Below are 27,850 nucleotides of genomic sequence, written 5' to 3'. Positions count from 1 at the left end.
ATATCTTCCTCTTCCATATGAGTGTCACATTTTTCTAACACTGGAATATCCTTTTATTGTTATATGCGTACATAGGCGTACAAGGCGGGGGGGGGGGGGGCAGGTGGGCACACTGCCCCCCCAAATTTCCAGAGGGCAAGAAATTCGGGCAAAAGTCCTGAAAAATTCGGGCAGCCTAAGAGGAGAAAAAAATATATATATATAAATATGCAGTAGCTTGCCCGATTCTTTTTCAATTTTTGCCCGTGTAAATTTCTAAAACATGAGATTATAAAATAAAGAATGTTTAGATGCAACTTGCAAGGCCTCAGAAGTGCCATTTCCGGCAATCTGAGAGGCATATTTTGCCAAAAAATTTCTTGTGCGCTACGCGCCAACCGATGGTGGCGCTCCGCTTAGATAGTGTCACAGGAACTTTCAGGCACAAAAGTTTCTGCCCCCCCAAACTGAAAATGGTCCTGTACGCTTATGTATGCGTATATTTTGTAAAATTGGTGTTTTAAAAAATGGGAGGTCAATACTTAAAACTTTCTAATATAATTTTACACATGGGTCATTAACAATGATTTCTAATTGAAATGCTAGAAGGTTAAGGACATGTGTAACCACTTTTTAATTATCTTAGTTTGGATGAAACAAAACAAAACTGGAATATAATTTAATTACTTATACAACAGAAACAAAATTAAAACAAGAAACGGTCAAATATATCAATACTTTCAACATCTTATATTGCTACATGGTTGTGTGTCCTTCCATTGCACACATTGCAAAAAAAGTACCAAACAGACTGAATACAGTTGGTGCTAAAATCTTTAAAGAAATTAAAACGAGACATAAAACCAAATCATCAGAAGGAAAAGTCTGAAGGTCAAATTGCTTGCTTAAAAACAATGCGGTGAATTTCTTATCAATTGGTGAAACACCTTTCTGATAGCAGATTTAATGGCTAAGATATTTATTTATATATGTACCTGGCAACAGCTGAGAGACATCATCATGGCAAAATGAGTTGAAAATGTCTTTGGTTTCCTCCCTAATATGCAAAGTAATCATGTATTGAGGGAAGGAAATAATATTTCCCCTAAAAACAATAAATAAATGAATAAATAAATATAAAAAATAACATTATGATACAATCTTGAATGCAGAGTACATTGAAAGCCAAGTATATTCCAATTGTATCACATTTCAAGGAAAAATAAAAACATGGATTACAAAGCTAAAAAAAAGATGATAAATTTATATAGGTCATCATAGGCCACATGCTGTGATTCATTTCTTTGAGTTACTGAGATTTCACCAAGCACAGTTCAATTCTTTTTACCTTCAGTGTAACAATATCTGCCACAGAACATTCCTCTAAACATATGTGAAGGTGTTGTTGCAAGTGATCAGCTCCACCGAGTAGCTATTAGCATGTTCCTTCATTGCTATGACTGAGGACATGATCATGAACTCTTGAGCAGAATCTCACAGAGTCACTAGTAGTGCTTCATTTCCCCTTTAATCAGTTTCCAAACTTCTGTTTATCTTTGGAACGGTGCATGCAATCTGGTTTCGTCAGCACTGACAGTCATGTTAACTTGCACCATGAAAGTTGAACAGACCAAACTGGAGACATGGATTGAGATTTTAATGACATAACCATTGAATTTATTAGCCACCAGATATAACTGAAAATTCAATTCTTGAGAGCCCATGCTAATAAGGGTTCTACCTTTCTAGGTCTGTTGGCCTCAAATGACCTTTGACATCAACTACACACATAACTGTTTTAAAGTTATTATGAGGCATCCTCACATTAACAATGAGATCCAGCCAACTTTCCCATCTTGAGAAATTTTTGCTTAGAGCTTCCACAATGTTTTCCGACTTTGACCGCTGCTGACCTCAAATGACCGTTACCTTCAATGAAAGAAACTCAGTATGGTGAATCCACATGCAATGTATAAGGACCAGCTGTAACTTTCACTCTTGGGATAATGTGTTACAAATAAGGCAGTTTACACACTTACACATATAATTACACACCCACACAATCACCATTACAGAAGTTATGTCATCGCAACTAATAATTTAAGTAAAAGTAAAGGCACCATCACAAACTGGGCAAAATGCTAATTCTTTAATAGCAACATATTCTACTAGTAGCATCTTAGCCTCCAGACTGAACTTAGCTTTCTTTAGCATGAGTTTTATATTCCAATGAGTGCCTGATAGTAAACCTGATAGACCTAATGAAACCATCTATATATTAAAGGCACAATTCTACAACTCCACACTATCACACAGTCGGTCAGTTATGTTTATCAAGTCTAATGAAATGAATCAGCACAAACACATTGAGAGCACTTAAAAACATTTACCACAGAAAGTTGTGAAATATAATTGATTTATGATATATTGTTCACTTTTTGTGATCTCATCGCCATAATGTCGTACACTATCTCTGCTGACATTATTTTCTTCTACATCCAAAATAGGCAATTGTCCATTGAAAAATCAATACCTGATGTAGTAACTTTCATAATAATGGAGCTTTTTTTGACCTGTCAGTAAGGAAACTTCCTATCATCACTTAGAAATATCTTATGATGCAATATGACTTGATTGTTGGCATGCATCTCATGATGGTGCACAATCAGCTCAATCAGCACTAATACTTATTGCATTCATCACATCAACTTTTGCAAATTTTAGCAAGTTTAGCAAGCCTATAAAAAGTAATACTAAACAAATTCAGCTTACAATGACCAAGCAAAGACAGCCTACTAGGGTCTTATGATAATTCTGCATTTGCAGCAGAGTACTTCAAAGATGCTAAATAGATTGTATCATTAGCATTAACACATGCAAAGATAAAATTATAACTATTCAGAAAGATTGGTTTTTATCCTCATTACTTGAAAACATCAAATGGCCTGTAAAACTCTTTAGATGCATTGTCATGGGATATTGGTATCAAAGATGGTTGAGGATTTACCAAAATTTGCACAAAAACTATTGATATTTTACTCATCATAAAATGTAACATTTACTACAAAATGTTTCAATCACTGTTGCCCAAAGCAGTCTATTGATGTTACTGCTTAGTTGTGTACCATGTCCCTTACAAAATATTAAAAACAGAGATTCAAATGAACCATGATTATCAGTTGATGTCCACAGAGAAAATATTGCACTTCCATTTGCACATGTATAACATGTATAACAAAGTTGGTCCCATCAGGTGAAAAGTTGAAGACATTCACCCCCAGAACATTAAAAACTAACAACTATCAAAAACATGAAGAAAGTGGCAAAGTCAATTTATAATTAATATGTTTTTCCTTTTTTGGTAAGGATCAAGTTACTTTTTGGTTTTCAAAGCCAACTTCATCATACACATTCTTATTGTGAGTCTTCTTGTGATAAATCATGTGAGCACTTTGTGTGAAGGCTTTCCCACAGATATTACACTGAAAAGGTTTCTCTCCAGTATGAGTTCTCTCATGAACAGTAAGGCCATATTTTTGGATAAATGCCTTGTTACAGAATCTACATTGGAAGGGTTTTTCACCAGTGTGCCTTCTTACATGGTTTATCAGATTGGCACGTTGGGTATACGACTTGTCACAGAACTGGCACTTGAATAACCTACCGATGGTGTGCATTCTCTTAAGGTGCACCCGTAAGCTATACTCGGTACCGAAAAATTTATTGCAATGTTCACACTGGAATGGCTGTACACTAGAATGAGCATTCTCATGTTCAGTCAAATGCGACATTTCGTGGAAAGCCTCCTCACAAATTTGACATTTGTACTTTTTGATATTAGCATGAGTTTTCGCATGTTCATGTAGAGATGCTTGTCCAATGAAGCTCTTATCACATTGAGGGCACTGCAAAAGTTGATCCCCTGAGTGTTTTCTTCGGTGAATTACCAATGAGGCATTTTGGGCAAAGGTCTTCCCACAGATGTGACACTTGAACGTGTTAATACCCGTATGAGTTCTTTTGTGGGCTGTCAAGTGTTGCTTCTGAACAAAAGCCTTTCCACAAACGGAACACTGATGTGGCTTTTCACCAGTGTGAATTCTTTCATGAACCCTCTGGACATACTTCTGTATGAATCCTTTACCGCAAAACCGACACCTGAAAGGTCTTTCGCCTGTGTGTGTCCTTTCGTGGATTATGACATTTGCACGGTGCGCATAGGACTTGTCACAAAACTGACATTTGAAAGGACGCACAACAGTGTGGAGTCTCTCATGCTTCTCTAAAAGGCTCTGATTACCAAAAATGTGTCCACAAAATCCACACTGTAGACTTTTATCGATCTGGTTGGATATGTCAAGCGATTCAGGAAGGCTTCTTTGTTCATCTACAGCTTGACGGTGATCTCCTGAACTTGCTGCTGGAATGGCTTCATTCTGGTGTTTGGGAATAGATGATTCTTCACACCCTCCTGAAGGAAGGGTCTCGGATCCAGATGACTCTGTTTCTTGTTCTTGTTTTGCTATTTTCATATTTGAATTGGAGTTGCCACTTTCTCTGATTCCTGTAGCTTCATTTTCTGTGGGGTAGAAAGAAACATCTTCGATCGATCCTTTTCCTTCCTTTATTTAAATAAAGCTCATTGTGTACACGTGGTTCTTTCCTATTTCAATAGAATAGACATCTTGGGTCGATCTTATTCCTTCCAGACATTAAATAAAGCATATTGTGTACACATGGTTCTTTCCTATTTCAATAGAATAGATAAAGGGAAAATAAATTGAAGTGAAACAGAAGCATATCCTGACAGTTTTAGGAAGTCATTGAATGAATGCCTTAAATCTCTTTGATAGCTTGAGTCAATACTGCCTAAACATGCACAGCATCTTCAAAGCACTGTGGCCATTTTAACATATCTGGCAAGTTCAGGACTTTCAGTTAGTCCCCCCTCCCCCCCCCCCTTCCACAAAGGAAAGATTCATACAAATGTGTTATGTTATTGATAGCAATAACATCACATCGAAACAAAACAAACCAATAACTTTATGTCAGAAGATTTTTCAGAATAATACAAGTTTGTGATATGGCAGGATTGACATAAAGATTAAAAACAAATCTCCAAAGATTTTTATCAGTTTTCCTCTATTACTGTGGGAAAGATGAAAACCTAGATCTCTAGGCTTAGTATGCAGTGCAACACAGCTGTTTGAAGCAAAAGCAGTTAATACAACTAATGACCCTGTAAGCTCGCTCAACTTTCACATCGTAAATTTGATCAAATTACCATCCATCTGGTTGTCATCCTCATCTGTACCCAAAGAGGCCACTATAGTCACATAGTCACACATCCCTTCAGGCATCTCTGCAAAGTCCGACCTAGAAACAGCTCTATCATCACCTTCATCTTCTTTGTCCGCACTGATGGCTTCATCATCTATTTCTGTATTTTTTTGAAGTTCTTCCTTAATGTTACCCTCTCCCTGCATCTCTACCAGCTTCTTTCCTTCCGTGTAAACACCTTCAGGTGCTTCTTCTTCAAGTTCGGGGAAATTAACATTTATTTCGATAGGTACTTCATTATGTCCTCCAGAAATTAAAGTCTCCTCTGCGAATCCTTCTTCGGGAGTTTGCTCAAAGCCGTCCTCTTCTTGCTTGATCTCTGTAACGTTTTCTGCTGAGGATGAGACTGGTGCTATCTCCATATCATGGGACATATCCTCCCCTTCATATTCTAGCTCACCAGATGCAATGGCTGTACGGCCACCTGCGGGAATAGCTCCATTATCAAAACTCTCTTGCAGAGGAACTGGGGTGTATCCTGTTATGTAAACAACTCCTTTAAAATGAACAGAGAGAGAAATATTTGATAGTGTTAACCTGTGTAGATATATCAAAGAAGGTTCAGTTGTCACTAGATGGTACAAATATTTCACAAGATATAGACCCTCTTTATTCTAACAAAAGACAACCATCTAAGGCCCCTACCTCTACTATTCTTTCTTTAATTATCATTCTATTTACTAATGCATAAGTAAAAATTCCAAATTCTTTCAGTAAGATGCATCATTCAATGTATATTCTAAGATTTGGTGTCTCATTGCGGGAATGTTTACTATTCTTTTGGAAGTATATTACACTTAGGTTGGAAATTCATCAAAACTTTAATTAGGATTAATTCAAGATTAAATTTTATTATTGTTTCCCCTTCACCCCTAACCAGTAAAGTAACCTGCATTGTAACCAAACTTGAATGGTCCAAATCACCTTAAATTTTGGTTGGTACCACCATCTTTAGTTGTTATGTTTACTGTGAAGGTGACTTTAAACTGACAATGGACTCAATAGGCCACACAACATTTGACTTGTACTGGAAATGTATTGTAGCCATTTCACTGTTATGATGTACTAATTCTCACCTGTGCCTTCCACCTTAAAAGTGACCTCCTCACCATCTTGAAAGACAAGGTCTAAGCTTTGCTGAAAAGGTTGATTTCGTCCCAACGTGCAGAGTACATTTTCACATGAAGTAGTTTTCAAGACAAGAAATGCTACTGGGGTTGTTCTTTCTGCAGAAAGAAAAGAACAGCATCCTTCAGTTTTCATTTAGTCAATTTTTATTCACTTTAGGCAAACTTTAATAAGCAGCAAAACTGTTGAGTTGCTGTGGTGCTGATTACATATAGAAAAGGAAAACAAATTTTGGAAATACCTAACATGGCTTGACATGACAAGCCACATTCCACTAGTCTGCATGAATTTGTGGTTGTCACAGAAAACAGATTGTTTCATAAGAATTGGATATGCTCCATCATATTCAATATAAACATGGACTTCTCACCTGTTTGATGATTGATGAACACTGCTTTTTATGGACTTTACATATCATAGTGCTGTATTAACTTAATAACCAAAGCAAAAAACAGTTATGGCACAAGGTGCAAGTACTGAAAGGCAGTTTCATGTAATCTTTGCATTTCAAGTTATGAGAAGACCAACAATGAAAACATGTGAATATTAAAGTAACAGGCTCATGCACTTGGCTTTATAGCAAATATTCACAATTTAGAAAGCTCTGTCATTCACAATTAGGCCTGTGTTATACTCTGGTAGTTGGATATCAAGTGAACAATAGCTACAACAACCAAATTACTCCTAAAGATGTATATCTTAGAGACTTAGACCTATATTGGTAAACTGAACTTCATTGCAATAGGATAGCTACTGTAGAATCAGCCTTACTATTTCATGCTTGGAGAGATTCATATTTGAACAGCAAGCAGCATCTTTGAGTGGCTGGGGCAGGCTTCAATTAATGAAAATAGGCACTGTGTAGTCCAATGGATTTGTAGAGTGGCACCTAAACTATTGTGATAAATAAATTGATATGTGAAGAATAATTGGAACCATTTGAAAATTATGAGCCAAACAAGACCTCACCGAAAACTTTGCTTGGTCGACACTCTAGTGACACTAGAGTGAGGTGAAGTTGACTGTTCACAGTCTGAGTACATACTTCTCCAGGTTGTAAAGTGATACCTGCAAAGAAGTAGAAACAAGATTGTAAATGCAAAATACTTTAAGGTAAGAGAACACAAATGAGAGATTTAGGTTATTTAGGATATATTGCATTTGTTTAAAATGCATTATTAAATCCTTTTATTCAATTCAAAGTAATTAGTGAAGTCAAGATGATTATCAACAGTTCGCATGGTTTTCTGAACATTTGTTTATCTTAACCTTACAAAAGAAGCAAATTGGCAATCCTTTCACAACTGTCCATTCAATACCTAGAAAACTTACACTGATCATGTGTGGTAATATTATTCATCCTTCCATAGCAATTATTTTTATCTTTCATCGGAAACATAAAGAAAAGCATCTACACATTAAAGATACTTTCAATGAAGCCTCAAAAAGATATTTTGTTGACTTGACTATAAGTGAAATAAACAACAATGTCAATATTAACAATTGTAAATCTGATGAGTGATTCTCATCCATTACTTAACAGTGCGATAATGTTTCAATTTATTTTTTGTCAAAACTAAGAACTTTGAACAAACCTAATGAAAGTTCCATTCTGTGTTCTTTTCCCAATAACTAGCACTTTTGCAACTCCAGAAGGATTGTTATTTATCTAGCAAAATTTTAAAGTCTCAATTTACCTGTTTGCTGATGAATTTTGGAGAAACAAACTTCCCATGCAGATTCAATGTTACTTATTATAAATGCACTCTGACCAGGTGAGTTTAATGCTCATTACACAAATGTTAACAAAATGGTCAATACATGCGGCCCAATCAAGATTTTAACGCAGTCCTATACTTGTATCGTCCACTTTTTACAATTTCATAGAGGGACGTCTGAAAACACCTGTTTATTGATTTCAATGGAAGAAAATGACATAATTTTGCAAGCTACATAGTTAAGACCTAGAGAATGATACTATTTAAGAGAAGGGACCAAAGACAGGCTAGCTACGAAGGTCAAAGTAGTCCGATAGGCCTAACAAACATAAGCAAAACAGAGAGATTTGATTGGCGCATGATCTGTAGGGCAGGGCTTGCAAATTTTGATTGAAGTTTGTAGAATCTACAGACTTGTTAAGAACTCTGGCGAATTTTATTCAGCTCAAAATTGTTAACACCGGATAACTCAATAAAACTAATGATTATTGATATGTAAATTGCATAGAACGGTGTCATTTTCACTGAGCTTTAAGTGCAGTAAGTTGCAAAGGTTGAAGCTTAAATTTGGCAATGAAGTACTGAGACTTAAACACTCAACTTCAATTATAACTATGAGATATTTGATATAATAAAACTCTCAGCAGTTGGCACACTAATATCTAGGTCTATCAGTTTATGTGACTTCCACTGCCTGAAAAGGTAAAACATTGCAAGTTTGATGTACACTTACCCCAAATCATGGCTTCTTCTTCTCCTTAAAACCCAAACTTTGAAACACTTTTAATCCAAAACTTTGCATGAAAATCTGAAATTGACAAGAGACACAGTAATGAAATAAACGAAGCACCAAAATAACAACACTAACCATTAAGTACCTCATATTTAAGTTTCTCTGCACTGTAAGAATACTGTAGGTATCTCTTTGAACCATTATGCCAAGGAAAGGGGAGATTAAAATGACAAGCTGTCGATATTCAAAGTGGGAAAACTGCTGCACTGAAGTAGTTTCAAGACAACTGCAAACTTGATCAGAAACAAACCCCACTTTCTAGTCCAGACCAGCAATAACCAAATCTTCCAAATATACAGCACATCATCACTATACAATTCTGCACTTTCTGAACAAGTGAAGTCTCTCCTCTCCACTCATGAATGTGGTTTAGCAATTATAATGTTTGCACCTCTCACATAGTTAATACAGCAGTAGTTACAACCACAGTTACACTTCAAAGTATACACATGTGATTTCATTTTGAGAAAAGTGCAAATCTTTCGTTAATTTATCAACTCATGTGATGACTATATATGCAACTAGGCTTATAAAAACTGTCATTACCAATTTAATACAGCAAATTTTCTGCTAGCACTAGTTTGCAATTATGTTAAACAATGTCTCTTAATTTTTAAGTCTTTTCCTCATGTTACAGTTGCTACATAGGTGTGAGGTAACTCTGCATGTTCGCTAATTCATGCTCTGTGTTATGTAGTAAGTAGCTGCACTGGTAGCTAATGTTTTTGTAAGTCAAATTATAAACATTCACCAATTGCAATTTAATCTACAAAGCCTTAACAAAAAGGCCAAAATTACCACAAGCTACAAGAAAACATCAATTTCATATGTTCAAACACATTAGTTAATTATATTTCACCCATTTACTGGAACTATACAGTAAATTTCAGCACAGATACAGAGTTAAGGAGTGTTTTCCTGCCTTAAGAAGTTTGACTCTCATGATGCTTGTGTTGGTCTAGACCAGTGGTTCTCAAACTTTATTAGACGACCGCCCCCTTCGACCATCTTGAACTGTCCCAATACCCCCCTACCCCCCTGACCTACCGTTCATAGTCGGTCGCAGTCAAGCGATCAATCAGACTGTCCAAAGATATGCAAAAAGGAATTAAAAAATAGCCTACATTCCAGACAAGATGATGAATTTTCTCTCAACAATAGTTATTTTTTGGGGTTTCCAGACACCCCGGGTGCCATATTGTGCCCTTAATCGATGCAGTGTTGTGTCGTAATCGCCAGTTCAATAATGATGGCGCTCTTGCTTATTAAGGTGTAGTGTTCGGTTATAGAGAATTATATTAAGGAACCCTATTTAGGTCTAGACCAGTGGTTCTCAAAGCGATCCCTGCCGCCCCTCTGGGGGCATTGGGAAGTCCCAGGGTACACAGGTTCACAGGGAGTTGGGGGTATTGGCACTGATTTGAGGGACTGGGTAAATAGCTTCAACCTTTTTACATAAAGTACGGGCTTACACAAGCACTGTGTGGTATATGTTGGGAATTCCTGTGGATATAATAAGGATGACCTAGGCTAGGCCTAACATTTGAGTTAATTAACATAAACATGCTTCAAAGTTTTAGGCTAACGTTAGGTATAAGCATGGAGGTAAAGCTGCTAGTACTAGAGATCTCCTGCCTATGCTACCTTAGACAGTAATGAGGCATAAACCTAAGCTAAACCTAGCCTAGCCTAACTTAGTCTAAATCGAGAACAGGGTAACTTGTCAGACCTAAGTATCACTATAATTTACCGGACAATTCTACATAAAAGCTATGTAAATTTCAACGATCGGTACTATCGGTGTGAAGAATTCGAAACTTTCACTCAGTCTGCGAAGCATGATAACGGACTGGGTTGTGTTATCGTACACAGTATACTTTGCACATATCACCGAACATTACATACAAAGCCACCTTACATTCACAACAGGGGTTCAGTAAACAATAACATCATATCTACACATGCGCTTTGAAATCCTCATCCAATGCTTATAGACATGGGTTATTGGTGAAGTACTAAAGTCATAGGCGTAGGAGGCGCGGGGGATGGGGGGGGGGGGGGCGCTGCAGCCCCCAACCAAATTTTTTGGTTAAAATTCGGGCAATATGCTGAGAATTTTTCGGGCACCTACTGAAAGAAGAATAATTTGCAGTGTATTTTTCCATTTTTTTTGGTGAAAATTCGGCGAAATGCTGAGAATTTTTCGGGCACCTACTGAAAGAAGAATAACTTGAAGTGTGTTTTTCAATTGTTTTGGTGAAAATTCGGGCAATATGCTGAGAATTTTCGGGCACATACTGAAAGAAGAATAATTTGCAATGTGTTTTTTCAATGGTTAAACTTACATTTTTATTATCATTATTGTTGTAACGACTTCACCGATATGGAAGGGTAATAACACGAAAAATTATTGTATGTTATTGGCATGTGATGTAATGAATGTAATTGGCATGTAATGTTAATACACGGATATATTATGCGGTGTTTGTCCCACATGGCATAGCGCGTATATATTCGAATTAATACGCGGATATATTATGCGGTGTTTGTCCCACATGGCATAGCGCGTATATATTCGAATTAATACGCGGATATATTATGCGGTGTTTGTCCCACATGGCTTGCCATAAGTGTCTATTCTTCCCCTGTGTGCAATCTTTGCTATTACGTAATGCATGCTGGACACATGGATGTGCGGTTTTGATGGGAATGGGTCAACTCAGCAGTTATCGGAATCTTTAATTTCAGGTTGTTTGATTAAGAAACAGAATCACCTGCGAAGTTTAGTAGCTGACTCGTAAGTCTCTGCTAATTTTACACTTGACAATTTTGTGTGAGTTATGTTCAACTTGGGCTTAGTTTGATTCAAGTAGGTACTACTACAACCGGTAGGGCCTATTGAACACCGGACTGAACCTGGCCGACAGAGCTAGCAAACAGCAAATTATACTCTAAAGTAGGTATAATGCGGTCACCTGGCAGTAACGTGACAAACCATGTGAATGATGAAGGCAAAGTGGGTAATATAGGATAGCATACAGTAACACTTGGAAGAGTCCACGTTAACGTGTTTTCTATTTATGCAAGTGCGTTTATTGTCCAAACAATTTAAATTACAATTCTCAATACACAGTTGTTGACATTTCATGACAATCGAAGTGGGTCTACTACCAGCGGCAGGCAAAAGTTCCGATCCGCTCAATGCAAAAGTAGGACTATATTTAACAATAGCAAAAATGACAACAACAACTTAATATTGCTCAATTTCATAATTTTTGTGCCATCAAATAACAATCTTAAATGACTGTAAGGGATATTATACTTTCGTGTCCATGACTCTTCATGAATATCGAAGTGGGTCTACTATCAGCATCAGGAAGATTCCGGCAGCGCCCTCATCTTCAATTAACAAATACTACACTAAAGAGCAAAAACAGCACAAATGACAACCCCCGTTAATTGCTCAATTTAACCCCGTGATAATTTTTGTGCCATCAAATGACCATTCTCAATGCATTTCAGGGACATTATTCTCTCGTTTTCATGACATTTCATGACAATCGAAGGGGGTCTACTATCAGCAGCAGGCGGATTCCGGCAGCGCCCTCATCGGATCCATGCAAAGTACTACACTAAACAGCGAAAACAGCCAAAATGACAACCCCAATTAATTGCTCAATTTAACCCCGTGATAATTTTGTGCCAACAAATGACCATCATAAATGAACGTAAAGGACATTATTCTTTCGTTTTCATGACTTTTCATGACAATCGAAGGGGGTCTACTATCAGCAGCAGGCGGATTCCGGCAGCGCCCTCATCGCTTACTTGCAAAAATACTACACTAAAGAGCGAAAAAAAGCCAAAATGACAACCCCCATTAATTGCTCAATTTAACCCCGTGATAATTTTTGTGCCAGCAAATGACCATCATAAATGAACGTAAAGGACATTATTCTTTCGTTTTCATGACATTTCATGACAATCGAAGGGGGTCTACTATCAGCAGCAGGCGCATTCCGGCAGCGCCATCATCGGCTAGTTGCAAAAATACTACACTAAACAGCGAAAACAGCCAAAATGACAACCCCCATTAATCGGTCAATTTAACCCCGTGATAATTTTTGTGCCATCAAATGATCATTCTCAATGCATTTAAGGGACATTATTCTCTCGTTTTCATGACATTTCATGACAATCGAAGGGGGTCTACTATCAGCAGCAGGCGGATTACGGCAGCGCCATCATCGCCTACTTGCAAAAATACTACACTAAAGAGCGAAAACAGCCAAAATGACAACCCCCGTTAATTGCTCAATTTAACCCCGTGATAATTTTTGTGCCAGCAAATGACCATCATAAATGAATGTAGGGGACATTATTCTCTCGTTTTCATGACTTTTCATGACAATCGAAGGGGGTCTACTATCAGCAGCAGGCGCATTCCGGCAGCGCCCTCATCGGCTAGTTGCAAAAATTATACACTAAACAGCGAAAACAGCCAAAATGACAACCCCAATTAATTGCTCAATTAAACCCCGTGATAATTTTTGTGCCATCAAATGACAATCATAAATGAACGTAAAGGACATTATTCTTTCGTTTTCATGACTTTTCATGACAATCGAAGTGGGTCTACTATCAGCAGCAGGCGCATTCCGGCAGCGCCCTCATCGCTTACTTGCAAAAATACTACACTAAAGAGGGAAAAAAAGCCAAAATGACAACCCCCGTTAATTGCTCAATTTAACCCCGTGATAATTTTTGTGCCAGCAAATGACCATCATAAATGAATGTAGGGGACATTATTCTTTCGTTTTCATGACATTTCATGACAATCGAAGTTGGTCTACTATCAGCAGCAGGCGCATTCCGGCAGCGCCCTCATCGCCTACTTGCAAAAATACTACACTAAAGAGCGAAAACAGCAAAAATGACAACCCCCATTAATTGCTCAATTTAACCCCGTGATAATTTTTGTGCCAACAAATGACCATCATAAATGAACGTAAAGGACATTATTCTTTCGTTTTCATGACATTTCATGACAATCGAAGGGGGTCTACTATCAGCAGCAGGCGCATTCCGGCAGCGCCCTCATCGCCTACTTGCAAAAATACTACACTAAAGAGCGAAAACAGCCAAAATGACAACCCCCATTAATTGCTCAATTTAACCCCGTGATAATTTTTGTGCCAGCAAATGACCATCATAAATGAATGTAGGGGACATTATTCTTTCGTTTTCATGACTTTCCATGACAATCGAAGGGGGTCTACTATCAGCAGCAGGCGCATTCCGGCAGCGCCCTCATCGCCTACTTGCAAAAATTATACACTAAACAGCGAAAACAGCCAAAATGACAACCCCAATTAATTGCTCAATTTAACCCCGTGATAATTTTTGTGCCATCAAATGACAATCATAAATGAACGTAAAGGACATTGTTCTTTCGTTTTCATGACTTTTCATGACAATCGAAGGGGGTCTACTATCAGCAGCAGGCGCATTCCGGCAGCGCCCTCATCGCTTACTTGCAAAAATACTACACTAAAGAACGAAAAAAAGCCAAAATGACAACCCCCATTAATTGCTCAATTTAACCCCGTGATAATTTTTGTGCCAGCAAATGACCATCATAAATGAATGTAGGGGACATTATTCTTTCGTTTTCATGACATTTCATGACAATCGAAGTTGGTCTACTATCAGCAGCAGGCGCATTCCGGCAGCGCCCTCATCGCTTACTTGCAAAAATACTACACTAAAGAGCGAAAACAGCCAAAATTACAACCCCCGTTAATTGCTCAATTTAACCCCGTGATAATTTTTGTGCCAGCAAATGACCATCATAAATGAATGTAGGGGACATTATTCTTTCGTTTTCATGACTTTTCATGACAATCGAAGTGGGTCTTCTATCAGCAGCAGGCGGATTCCGGCAGCGCCCTCATCGCCTACTTGCAAAAATACTACACTAAAGAGCGAAAACAGCCAAAATGACAACCCCCATTAATTGCTCAATTTAACCCCGTGATAATTTTTGTGCCAGCAAATGACCATCATAAATGAACGTAAAGGACATTATTGTTTCGTTTTCATGACTTTTCATGACAATCGAAGGGGGTCTACTATCAGCAGCAGGCGCATTCCGGCAGCGCCCTCATCGGCTAGTTGCAAAAATTATACACTAAACAGCGAAAACAGCCAAAATGACAACCCCAATTAATTGCTCAATTTAACCCCGTGATAATTTTTGTGCCAGCAAATGACCATCATAAATGAATGTAGGGGACATTATTCTTTCGTTTTCATGACTTTTCATGACAATCGAAGTGGGTCTTCTATCAGCAGCAGGCGGATTCCGGCAGCGCCCTCATCGCCTACTTGCAAAAATACTACACTAAAGAGCGAAAACAGCCAAAATGACAACCCCCGTTAATTGCTCAATTTAACCCCGTGATAATTTTTGTGCCAGCAAATGACCATCATAAATGAATGTAGGGGACATTATTCTTTCGTTTTCATGACTTTTCATGACAATCGAAGTGGGTCTTCTATCAGCAGCAGGCGGATTCCGGCAGCGCCCTCATCGCTTACTTGCAAAAATACTACGCTAAACAGCGAAAACAGCCAAAGTGACAACCCCAATTAATTGCTCAATTTAACCCCGTGATAATTTTTGTGCCATCAAATGACAATCATAAATGAACGTAAAGGACATTATTCTTTCGTTTTCATGACTTTTCATTACAATCGAAGGGGGTCTACTATCAGCAGCAGGCGGATTCCGGCAGCGCCATCATCGCCTACTTGCAAAAATACTACACTAAAGAGCGAAAACAGCCAAAATGACAACCCCCATTAATTGCTCAATTTAACCCCGTGATAATTTTTGTGCCAGCAAATGACCATCATAAATGAACGTAAAGGACATTATTCTTTCGTTTTCATGACTTTTCATGACAATCGAAGTTGGTCTACTATCAGCAGCAGGCGCATTCCGGCAGCGCCATCATCGGCTAGTTGCAAAAATTATACACTAAACAGCGAAAACAGCCAAAATGACAACCCCAATTAATTGCTCAATTTAACCCCGTGATAATTTTTGTGCCAGCAAATGACCATCATAAATGAATGTAGGGGACATTATTCTTTCGTTTTCATGACTTTTCATGACAATCGAAGGGGGTCTACTATCAGCAGCAGGCGCATTCCGGCAGCGCCCTCATCGCCTACTTGCAAAAATTATACACTAAACAGCGAAAACAGCCAAAATGACAACCCCAATTAATTGCTCAATTTAACCCCGTGATAATTTTTGTGCCATCAAATGACCATCATAAATGAATGTAGGGGACATTATTCTTTCGTTTTCATGACTTTTCATGACAATCGAAGTGGGTCTACTATCAGCAGCAGGCGCATTCCGGCAGCGCCCTCATCGCCTACTTGCAAAAATTATACACTAAACAGCGCAAACAGCCAAAATGACAACCCCAATTAATTGCTCAATTTAACCCCGTGATAATTTTTGTGCCATCAAATGACCATCATAAATGAACGTAAAGGACATTGTTCTTTCGTTTTCATGACATTTCATGACAATCGAAGGGGGTCTACTATCAGCAGCAGGCGCATTCCGGCAGCGCCCTCATCGGCTAGTTGCAAAAATACTACACTAAAGAGCGAAAACAGCCAAAATGACAACCCCAATTAATTGCTCAATTTAACCCCGTGATAATTTTTGTGCCAGCAAATGACCATCATAAATGAACGTAAAGGACATTATTCTTTCGTTTTCATGACATTTCATGACAATCGAAGGGGGTCTACTATCAGCAGCAGGCGCATTCCGGCAGCGCCATCATCGGCTAGTTGCAAAAATACTACACTAAAGAACAAAAACATTAACAATGACAGTCCCCATAATTGCTGTGAGACTTAACTATGTTGTTTCAAAGATAAGTTATTCGAAACGGGTTAACAAATTACTATCACGAACCGATGTGGAGTTATCAGCGTTTAACCGAAATTGGTTAATTGGAACCGTTCACTTTAACTTTGAAGTTGCCTGAAAACTAGAGCTGTGGATGTAAAAATTGCCCCAATCGTCTTTGTCGTTTATTGATCTACGAATTTATATTTTAAAACTTTTCCTCCAAGTGAGGGCGCTATTTCATACAGCAATTTCCTATTTAATGAAATCATTAGAAATTTACGCAGGATATGTAAAATGTTTTTCCGTATCTGATGAGTGTATTTTAAAGTAAGTTAAGACTCAGAATACTTTGTTATTAAGTGCACTTTATATTAAAGTAGAGTAACTTCTAATTTAACATACTTTCTTTAGAGATGCCTTGGCACAAATTAATTCATGACACCATTAATACAAAATGTATGCGGTGAAAGTGTTGTGAAAACTTTCATAATGAACTACTCCGGTCTTCTACATAATCTGCATACACCATCCTATTGGCAGCCGTCGGGGAAAAGAAGACAACACTGTGAAAATTAGTTTTCAAACATGCTTTCGGAGGTGGGGGATGTTGAGCCCATTCCATTTTAAAGTAGGTGTCTAGAAGTGCATGAGTGACGTAGTTGATTACATTTGTCATTTTTCTTCTGTAAATTTAAAACGATGTGGGGGGGGGGTGGGTTGCACAATACAGCCATCAAGGTGAATTTTCAAAACCTCCCAAAAGAAAGAGATTCTGTAGTAATTTTGTAATAGACAGAAAATGAAATGAAAAAGACATACTCAAATACACTCAAGAAAGATACAGTCGACGAAATAATAAGCTTGCTACAGTTGCATTTATGTACAACTACTTTAATTAGTTCCTGCCACATACGCCATGCACGTTTCTGGATTTATGTACATTACACAAAATAAAACTCGTTTCAACTTCTAGGTGCTGTTTTTTCTGCATTATTTAAAGTAGCACACCTTGTGATGATACTCACATCATAAAATCAGGCACAAACTATCCAGGTATACTTATTAAAACCACATCTCGAGAGCATGCTGGATGAGGAAGATAACAAATATTCAACATATTCATTTCACGGCAGTGCATTGCATGATGGGAAATATTCGTTTTACATAAAATTTGTTAATCAAAGCGTTTGTTTTTCTGTATTATCTAGACACACACGTAAATGGCACGTGTAAACACTTGGGTGTCTGTTTTTTTTTAAGTTTACTAAATCTAACCCTGACACGGGGTGTTGTAAAATTCCGATGTCAAATAATGCATAACATTTAAGAAACAGCAAACATTTTGGTCGTATTTTTTGTGATATTATACCATGTAATAACCGTGCAGAAAGATGAATGAGGATGGAGGGCCCAAAGCAGTCCAAAAATGAAATAAATGCAGAATGTAAACCACCTCCATAAATTCTACGATCTTCTTTTTTGCGTCATTATTATTCTTCGCAAAGAACTATAGTCTTTGAAGATAGTTAAGATAGATACTTTGTGAAAAGAGAAAAGCAAATTACCATAAACATTATACTACCATGACGAAAACCTTCTTAAACATGTTTTCCTACCCACCCTGCAGGTTAGACCAGTAAACCGGTCTTAACTGAAGTCCTGCCTGTAAGACAGCTGATATTTGCAGACCTCATTGTAGCTTTTAATACGGTTTCTCTTAGTGTAATTTTCGATTTTAAGAATAAAGTTAATTTTACAGTAGAAATACACAGGACTTAAATGATTAATTCAGCGTGTTTACATGTACGATGCTTGTTGCAAAGTTGACATCAGAGTAAACAAGGTACTATATAGACCAAATAAGGTTAAACAATTTTGCCATTAAATTACCGTCATAATCGAATGTAAGGGATATTATTGTTTTGTTTTAGTTACATTTGGGATAATCAATTCGGATGTTTTTCTTTCGGTTACAAACGCTGGCCACAAATACAACACACTACAAGGGGTTGCTCCCGTATACATAGCGCAGATGCTTAGTTTATATTTTGACCTCTTATGTATTGATCATGGAAGCTCCTAACTGCGGGAAAGTATTGTTGTCGCTATGCGTCGTCTCTCGTAAGGTATATCATTCCATTTGACGTCTTTATTCAAACCCGTTGCGCTTTCGGAAAAGAGGCAAGTAAATACGCCGCAGTCACTCATGTTTCCTTGTTTGGCTGCGTCAGTTTTCATTCGAAAACACCATTCATCTAGATTAAGAGATCTCTCAGTATTTGCGATCAATAAAAATTGTTTGATATGGTCGAGGTGTGTTTTGTTGTTCGTATTATTAAGAGAATCGTAGTAGACAACCTCGCGCTGAATGTTATCCACCACCACTAAAGTCCAATGAGAAACAGAATTTATGGGAATTAATAAGAAATCTTGCTGAAATATATCGGAATTGCTACACCACCTATAAGCTTTGTCGTACCCATCGTTCAACAGGCTAGAAAAAAAGAATGTTGAGAAGGGGAATACCTTTGTGTTTAAAGATTTCTGAGCTGCCTCTGATAAAAGATTAAGATAAAAGTTAATGATATTGTCGTTTAACCACCCGTCCGGCTCCATCAGCAACTTCAAGTCGTTCACCATAACGTTAATGCCAAATCCCCTGGTCACGGGTCGTCGTTGTGGGTCAAATAGGTCTTCGGCTACCTCGTCCTCCGTCGTCAAATCGATAATATCATCGGCACATTCTATATTTTTCTCAATGTTTTCCGTTGATCGATCCTGCTCAATAACAGGTGAGCGATTGTCATGTTTACCTTCTTTAGTTATCTGTGAATGTCCAGTGGTATGGTCAGATGTGCTAGTAGGGTTGCATACTTTCTCGTGGTACATGTCGTCCTTGGTCTGGGTTTTGCGCGTTTGTGTGACGAAACTTGAGTTAGACAATGTTGGAGTCGTCGGTGAATTTTGTGTGTCAACATTGTCAACCTTTTCGTATACACATATGTATGCGTTATTAGCTGTTACTGTATGCAATGTCGACCCCAGGCTTGTATTGTCGTCTGCCACTGCCCATCCTGTCGAAGTTTTAAACAATGTTTGGTAATGTCCAGTACCAGTACTCTCACCAATGTGTTGAACCACAGTAGACAAAGCATACACGGTGCATATCTTAGTAGGGATAACTAAATACTCTTCAATCTCTACAAAGCTACTGTCCTTTAATATTTGTTTACTTTTGCTATCGTAGTTATAACGTAGCAAGTTGACTATGAGCACTGGAGGTATTACGGTTAAAGACCTACTGATATCAAAAGTTTTATTTTTTTTACAGATATCACAATTGATAAAAGCAGAATCAGCGTTAAAATTGCAACAAATCAAGTCACTCATTGTGGTGTCGAATCTTGTGTTAGATATGGCTACCTGAAACATACAACCTGTTTCCTTTTTGATCTTTACACTACTGCACGACCTACACTTTGAATTCGTTTCCATCGTAAAAAGGATTTTGTCTGTCATACGCAAATGCGAGAGTAGTTGTATTGGTCCCTTAAGGAAAAATTCGCTGGCATCACACTGCGTACCTCTTTCAAAATCGCACAATGCGCACATAACTTTAAGAGTATGGATCATTTCGCTATCACTTACAACCCTGCCGTGAAATAAGCTTCTCGATATATCTAGCAAAGTGTTAAGTCGCGAGTCACTCACGGATAAGGTACTTTCCCGGAAACATCTGTCTATGCTGCCAATACGAATAAATGACTGCAAAACTGAACTGAACCAGCAGTTATTTTCTAGATTTTGAAGCGGGGTGAACATAGGAACAACGTTGTCATATATGTTGTGACATTCGCTTGCCATGTCTCCACCTGTATATTCATTAATGTTAACATTAGAAAGCACATTTCGTTCTTCATGAACGTTCTTATGGGGTGATTTTTGATATACTGAACCCTGTGAATGTGATCTTTTTCGCGACCATTTTTCACGTATTAAGTTGGTGTTGCGTTTATCAGCTGACTTATAGAAGTGTTTTACTGCATCTGAAAAAATAATTTCTAATCCACGAGAGTCTTTTGTTAATTCCTCGACAAGTTCGTCTATGCGATGAAATTTTCGTTTCCCTAACTGTATTTGCTTTAAAACCCCCATACGTTGCTCCGAATGAGCTATAGACCGTGGAAACGAAATGCTGCTTGGTTGTCCATTTGCAACCTGCCATTTATGAAGAGAACTTGGTAGCATATCTGACCAAAGTGGTGCAGATGGAAGCAGGATTCTCTGTATCTCTTTCAAGAAAGTTACACAAAAGTAGGAGTTATGGTCGTCTCCAGTAGGTACTCCGGTGTAGTGACTGTTTCTGCAATCGAGGCGACCTTTCTCTATAACTTTACTAAAATGTTCAGTGAAAGGGGAATTCATACGGGAAAGGAATGCATCTTCTGACAAATTAGTGCTGTTATTGTCAGAGGCAAAGTCGGTGTTACCTACAAAGAGGGGAGATAGTTCGTCTTTCTGTCCATTACCTTCTATGGATAAAGCTGTTATTCTTTGGTGTAATCTCTTTAAGCAAGACGATACTAGGGGTGACGCGCATTGGGACGAAAGAACAACAGAAATATCATAAACAATACATGCGAATGCTTCCAGGGAGCACGCATTAACCAGTAAGCTCAAGCAAAACATTCCAAAACGGTAGTGTTTTTTGTAATGTTTTTTGGTTAAATCTTTGCAATTTTTCATAAAGTGACCAATACATGCATGCGGTAAGGTTTTGTTACAGTCTTCGTGTGTTAATTTGCCATTCAAAATACTCCATGCACGGTTTAGGAACTGTTTGTAAGTTTCGTTGTTGAAAACATGCATGGCAGCCAATAAGAATACCCATGCCCTATCACTGTTGATTTGTACAGGGGTTGATATGCTACCATGCCCAAATAAAAGCTTTTCTTTATGTCTAAAAACGTTTAACCAATTCATAATGACAGGTAGACTTTGATCTTCGGATAATAGTATGGACACCGGCAAGGTTGACTTACCCTTTGTTAAATTTCTAACAGACAACTCATAATACAAAATTTGCTTTTTACCATGGCCTCTGTCCAACACCCCACCGGTCGCATCCCAGAATACTACGTCTGTTCTACACATATCGTGCCATACCCTTAGTCCTCCTTCCGTGAAACATATTATATACATCGGACTAACAGATATTTGTTGGATGAAGCCGGGAACCCTACCACGATGGTTATATTTTAAACAGTACTTCTGCTGCTTTTTTAGAAGACTTTTGATTTCGTCTTCATCATCACGTTCCTTAGACCTACTCTCACTTGAAATTTTCTGCATGACAGACAGCGTCCTGCCACAGTCGTTTCTGTTACCCGATGCTATAACTTCTGAAGATTTAGAAGACAGATTCCGTAAAAGAACTTTCATTGGCTTCACACCCATGGAGAGGGTCTTTCCCGCTAATCTCCTATCTAAGCCCCTGATTGGCCGAGCATGGATGTCGTACATGCTGTGCTTCATGTTTCCATTGAAGTTCACCGTGCATGAATAGTTTCTATCCATGGAAATGAGTACGCTTACGGAACAATCTGCAAATTTGCAATACCCCTTGGCCCGGAATATCGTTTCACTAGTGTTATTGTCTATAAGATAATGGTACTTAAACATGATTACACAATAAGGGTTTATTTTAGACATACCATCTACGAAATACTTTTGCCATTCCCCTGTGGGAAGACACCTACCGCGTCTTTTACTTAATACTGTATTATAAGTGTCTGCATTGATTGAAAATGTTCCCTTCTTGGGAAACTGCTTAATAACGTAGTCATCATTATTTTCTTGTGATCCAGACAACACACTTAACGTCTTATTTGATACACGGCTGGCAACTTGTGTACTTTCATTCTTACATGAATCGGTATTTGTATCATTACATTCATGGCTGGATTTGGCGGTAGTAGGTTGCGGATGTACTATTTCACTCGAGTTCAAGTTTTCTTTCAACTTAACGCCATCTTTATCATGGTGCAGCTGAAATACATACTTTCCGTTGTTACACTTACCAATACCGCAATAAAATGTAACATTAAAACCAGACTTTACCGTTGAAGGAATACGCATACAGCTGTAATGGTACCATTCATCACATTGCTTGCAATGGATGTACTGTCGTTTGTTATCATAATACGTTTGACAAGTGCAATACTTTCTTTTCATATTAATGTCGACCCAATTACTTGAAAATCTTACTGGCTTACGTTTCCTCTTTTCCCTTGGTTTCGTTCTTGTTGCTCCTTCTCCCGATTCTACCAGTAATCGTATGTTTCCTCTGTTATTACACCATATGCTCCGGAGGACCTTCACTGACCTCTTGAGATTTTTTGTCGACCAGCCCAGCTCCATAACGACACTCTCCCAGAAAGCTTTTGATGGTGATGAGGTAACCGTCACCTTTTTTCTCACTGACGAAATTGCGGCAGAGATCTTGGCATACTCGGTACACGCAGGTCGTCCTCGCTTGTGAGCACCGCCCTTTAGCTGAGAGAAATCCCTTGTCGGTGATCGTTCCAGGAAATGTTCGTGTGTCTCTTTCTATAAAAGGATAAATTGTATCGCAGGTTATTTATCATTTCGGTTCTTGTTTCGTACCACATTCGCATGACTACACAGCAGCTTCACTTAAATGAAACAAATTTTGCACACATTGTAATAAATGATAACTGAAAATCAGGTAAATACTGCTTTCAGGCCGATAGTATACGGTCATTTCTTCTCCCCTTCAGGCTTCAGGGCGTAATAGACGTAATAAAAAGAATATTTCAGTGGGATTTGAAAGCAGCTTCTAATTGTAACGCTGCCTTCGTCCTCGGATGTTATGCTGATACATGCAGTGAATTCACCTTTACTTTCGGAGAAAGATAAAGAAGGGATAGAGCATATTCCTCTGGGCCGAAAACATGCAGGGTTAGGGTATGGATTGAAGCTGAAACACTTAATACCAGAACCGGTTCTCTGTGTTTGCATCTGTTTATGTACTAGTACGTACAACGTGAAATATGTTACAAACACTGAATGTGCACCCGGGACCTTGGTGGAGAGCATGGCTCGCGCCGCTATAAATTTGCGCCGTGACCTTGACGGGGCACTCTATAACCAGCGCCGATATAAACTTAGCGGCTCACATTGACTCGCGCCGCTATATATGACCTTGCGCCGCGCACCGACTAGCAACGCATGATCGTGGCGGCGCACAATCACAGCTCAGAATTCAGGCGATCAAATAGCCAGTACAGCAGAGGGAAGAGAGGGGGAACCACGCGACAACCACGTTAGCCTAACCGACGCGCCCTTCTTCACTACAACTCACCTCCCGCACCCAAAACACTGATCCAAATGTAATTCCAATTGCAAAAGCCAATGAAAGGTCTAAAAATTTCATTCAAAACGAAGCGTTATCTTTATGGTAGTGAACTGACTCTAGCCACGCGTTGATAATCAAAGTTTGGTAAAAGAACCTCGTTGGGAAACCACTAGCATTCAATTGATAAAAAAATGCTCACCGGACGTTCGTCGCCATGATTCTGAGTTGGCCGTTTGAAGCGAATTGGCGTTGTATTAAACCCACTTGTCGTAATTGCGTGGTTCCGTTGAACCTCCAAGCAATCTTCCTTTCCACCAGTGCGTTCTCCCATTTCCGTCGTTACCTGGTATGAGAAAGTTGAGTATAGGTCGATACATAAACAACCACACATATTACATATACATATATACATATATATATATATATATATATATATATATATATATATATATATATATATATATATATATATATATATATATATATATATATATATATATATATTCGCATTTCAAAGTAGTTGATATTCACTCTTTGCAAAGGAGTGACTATTGAAATAAGCCAATCAAATGGTAATGTCGCTCACCATTTCTTGGAGTTAAGGATCAACCTTTTTTTTTTTCGAATGCACGAGGTATATGCCTTTAAGTCATTTTTTTACTATACTTTGCCTCTCCTTGTTCTTGAAATTTGTACGCAGTACATGACAAATAGTGCATTTGGAGATGTTGTTCAGTTGGTGGTGTATTTTAACGGAAAATTTAACATTAGGCTGGACACTATATGCACATTAGAACATGGGCTACTTGTTTTGAGGTATAATGCCTGTGTCAAATGTTATGCCTATAAATATAGTGAGCCAGAAGTTAAAGCAGCTAAGGTCCAGGAATTTCGTTTTCATGAACAATTTGCTAATGACTTTTATTTTACTGGCAAGATTCAAAATAACAAGCTGTCGCAGAGACATCAGTAAGCAGATATGGTATATGTGCCACTTTAAGAAAAGATCAATATATATCACGTTAACTTCACTATACGGGACAACAATATTAGGTCCATATGGCTGTCATATTCTAGCATTACAAAATTTCTATCATATTCTAGCATTACAAAATACTTCAGGTTCTTGGCGACTACGTTGCGTTAGATAGTGTAAAACCGCCTATACACCCCATTTCATCTCAACAGTGAGTAATACTGTATAGAAACCAATCATAGCCTTAAAGGAATACCAATTATACAAAACCAAGATTTTAACATCAGTCAATACAACAAGGTATAACCACTTTCAATAATTAATTCACAAGGGAATACAAATATTGGCAGAAACTATAACTAATCTAAACTATGTACTATGAAGGAAAAACTGAATGACTGATTACAACAAGTATGTTAATGATCCTATTCAGCAGATAAATCAACTTACGCAAAGATATGCGGCATGAACTTCTAACCCCTAAAAGGGAATATGGTAAGAGAGTTACAAACACATACACAGCGTATGGTCAAGTTAGTGCAATACAAAACTTCAGAACCATTAATTGTGTTTGTTATAAGCCTTCTTCACTCTGTATCATTGTAGGATATCTTTAATAGGCCAAATTGACGTTATATTTGTCAACTAAAGAGTTCCACAGAATTATAAATATAAAAACCTGTCCATTTTACACACAATTAACACATTTAAAACTGGGCAATGATTTTAAAGTACTTTCTCCTTTCAGGTTGGCCTATAGACATGTAGCTAATATCTCAATATATATATATATATATATATATATATATATATATATATATATATATATGTGTGTGTATATATAAATATATACATATACATGTATGTGTGGGTGTGTGTGTGTGTGTAGATATAGCAGCAGTAACTATATTCGTTCATTTAAAGTAAAATAGGGCCTATATATATAGAACAACGACATTTCAGATGAATTATAATTTGTACAACTTTTGCGATTGGGCGCTCCCAATCTACGAAAAGCATGTATCTCCTATGAAACCAGTTAACTTTAAACATTCCTTACTAAGACCAATTAAAGGCAAAAACTAGCTACCAAGTGATATCAGGTTTATTAAATGCATTTCTCTGCGCATTCCGTATGGGATTTTTCACGTAATGATATAGACATGATAAAGTAAGAAGATGGAAATAACATAAAATGAAAGCCACGATTTGCTCTGATTACTTACGGATATGTAGGAGGTTATTTTTTCTTCCTGTTGCTTGATAAGTCATCCCATCATACCTCTACATCCTCGTCATCTGGCGTTTGGTATCGCACTTTCGTTAACATTGGATTTATTCATTAACAACTAAAATATCGAATAGAAACGGCTTGCTCCGCTAGGGGAAAGTGCTTCCCTATTACTGACCACATCTATTTTAAGTATTTAGTGTAGCACTATCTGTTCATTGAGCCATAGGGGGCACTGCCGGAATCAGCCTGCTGCTGATAGCAGACCCACTTCGATTGTCATGAAAAGGCATGAAAATGAAAGAATAATGTCCCCTACATATATTGAGGGTGGTCATTTGCTGGCACAAAAATTATCACTGGGTTATATTGAGCAATTAATGAGGGTTGCCATCATGGCTGTTTTCGCTGTTTAGTGTAGTATTTTTGCATTGAGCCGGTGAGGGCGCTGCCGGAATGCGCCTGCTGCTGATAGTAGACCCCCTTCGATTGTCATGAAAAGTCATGAAAATGAAAGAATAATGTCCCCTACATTCATTTATGATGGTCATTTGATGGCACAAAAATTATCACGGGGTTAAATTGAGCAATTAATGGGGGTTGTCATTTTTGCTGTTTTCGCTCTTTAGTGTAGTATTTTGCATTGAGCCGATGAGGGCGCTGCCGGAATCCGCCTGCTGCTGATAGTAGACCCCCTTCGATTGTCATGAAAAGTCATGAAAACGAAAGAACAATGTCCTTTACGTTCATTTATGATGGTCATTTGCTGGCACAAAAATTATCACGGGTCTAAATTGAGCAATTAATGAGGGTTGCCATTATGGCTGTTTTCGCTCTTTAGTGTAGTATTTTGGCAACTAGCCGATGAGGGCGCTGCCGGAATGCGCCTGCTGCTGATAGTAGACCCCCTTCGATTGTCATGAAATGTCGTGAACATGGAAGAATAGTGTCCCCTACATATATTGAGGGTGGTCATTTGCTGGCACAAAAATTATCACGGGGTTAAATTGAGCAATTAATGGGGGTTGTCATTTTTGCTGTTTTCGCTCTTTAGTGTAGTATTTTGCATTGAGCCGATGAGGGCGCTGCCGGAATCCGCCTGCTGCTGATAGTAGACCCCCTTCGATTGTCATGAAAAGTCATGAAAATGAAAGAATAGTGTCCCCTACATCCATTTATGATGGTCATTTGCTGGCACAAAAAGTATCACGGGGTTAAATTGAGCAATTAATGGGGGTTGTCATTTTTGCTGTTTTCGCTCTTTAGTGTAGTATTTTGCATTGAGCCGATGAGGGCGCTGCCGGAATCCGCCTGCTGCTGATAGTAGACCCCCTTCGATTGTCATGAAAAGTCATGAAAATGAAA

At 38.1% G+C, this 27,850-nt stretch overlaps 3 protein-coding genes across 5 annotated transcripts in view; 1 reads left to right on the top strand and 2 right to left on the bottom strand.

Moving 5' to 3' along the window:
* Positions 1-708: 708 nt before the first annotated feature.
* LOC139979738 (uncharacterized) lies at positions 709-10,904 on the bottom strand. 2 transcript variants are annotated; one of them, XM_071990805.1, is made up of 6 exons: positions 10,709-10,904; positions 8,899-8,973; positions 7,402-7,515; positions 6,396-6,545; positions 5,264-5,815; positions 709-4,558 (listed from the first exon to the last, which is right to left on the bottom strand). In XM_071990805.1, the coding sequence occupies exons 2-6, from the start codon at positions 8,906-8,908 to the stop codon at positions 3,348-3,350; spliced, it is 2,037 nt and encodes a 678-aa protein (XP_071846906.1). In that variant the 5' UTR covers positions 8,909-8,973; positions 10,709-10,904; the 3' UTR covers positions 709-3,347. The 2 variants fall into 2 exon arrangements, with proteins under 2 accessions (XP_071846906.1, XP_071846907.1); XM_071990806.1 differs by having other exon boundaries at positions 7,417-7,515; positions 10,709-10,903.
* A 715-nt stretch (positions 10,905-11,619) lies between these two features.
* Positions 11,620-27,850, top strand: part of LOC139980316 (uncharacterized) — a 40,480-nt gene continuing 24,249 nt past the window's right edge. The window contains exon 1 of one of the 2 annotated variants that reach the window (XM_071991894.1): positions 11,620-11,791. The gene's annotated coding sequence lies outside the window, so the exon portion shown is untranslated. The remainder of the gene's footprint in view (positions 11,792-27,850) is intronic. The other variant, XM_071991893.1, reaches the window with a different exon arrangement.
* LOC139980056 (uncharacterized) lies at positions 17,963-26,584 on the bottom strand. Its single transcript, XM_071991425.1, has 6 exons — positions 26,537-26,584; positions 25,705-25,734; positions 24,478-24,621; positions 21,943-23,509; positions 19,427-19,974; positions 17,963-17,986 (listed from the first exon to the last, which is right to left on the bottom strand). Exons 1-6 carry the CDS (start codon positions 26,582-26,584, stop codon positions 17,963-17,965), a joined length of 2,361 nt encoding a protein of 786 aa, XP_071847526.1.

The sequence above is a fragment of the Apostichopus japonicus genome, chromosome 14 (assembly GCF_037975245.1).
Source record: "Apostichopus japonicus isolate 1M-3 chromosome 14, ASM3797524v1, whole genome shotgun sequence".
Lineage (NCBI taxonomy): Eukaryota > Metazoa > Echinodermata > Holothuroidea > Aspidochirotida > Stichopodidae > Apostichopus > Apostichopus japonicus.
The sequence above is the reverse complement of the archived record's forward strand: the minus strand, read 5'-3'. Positions and strand labels throughout refer to the sequence as shown.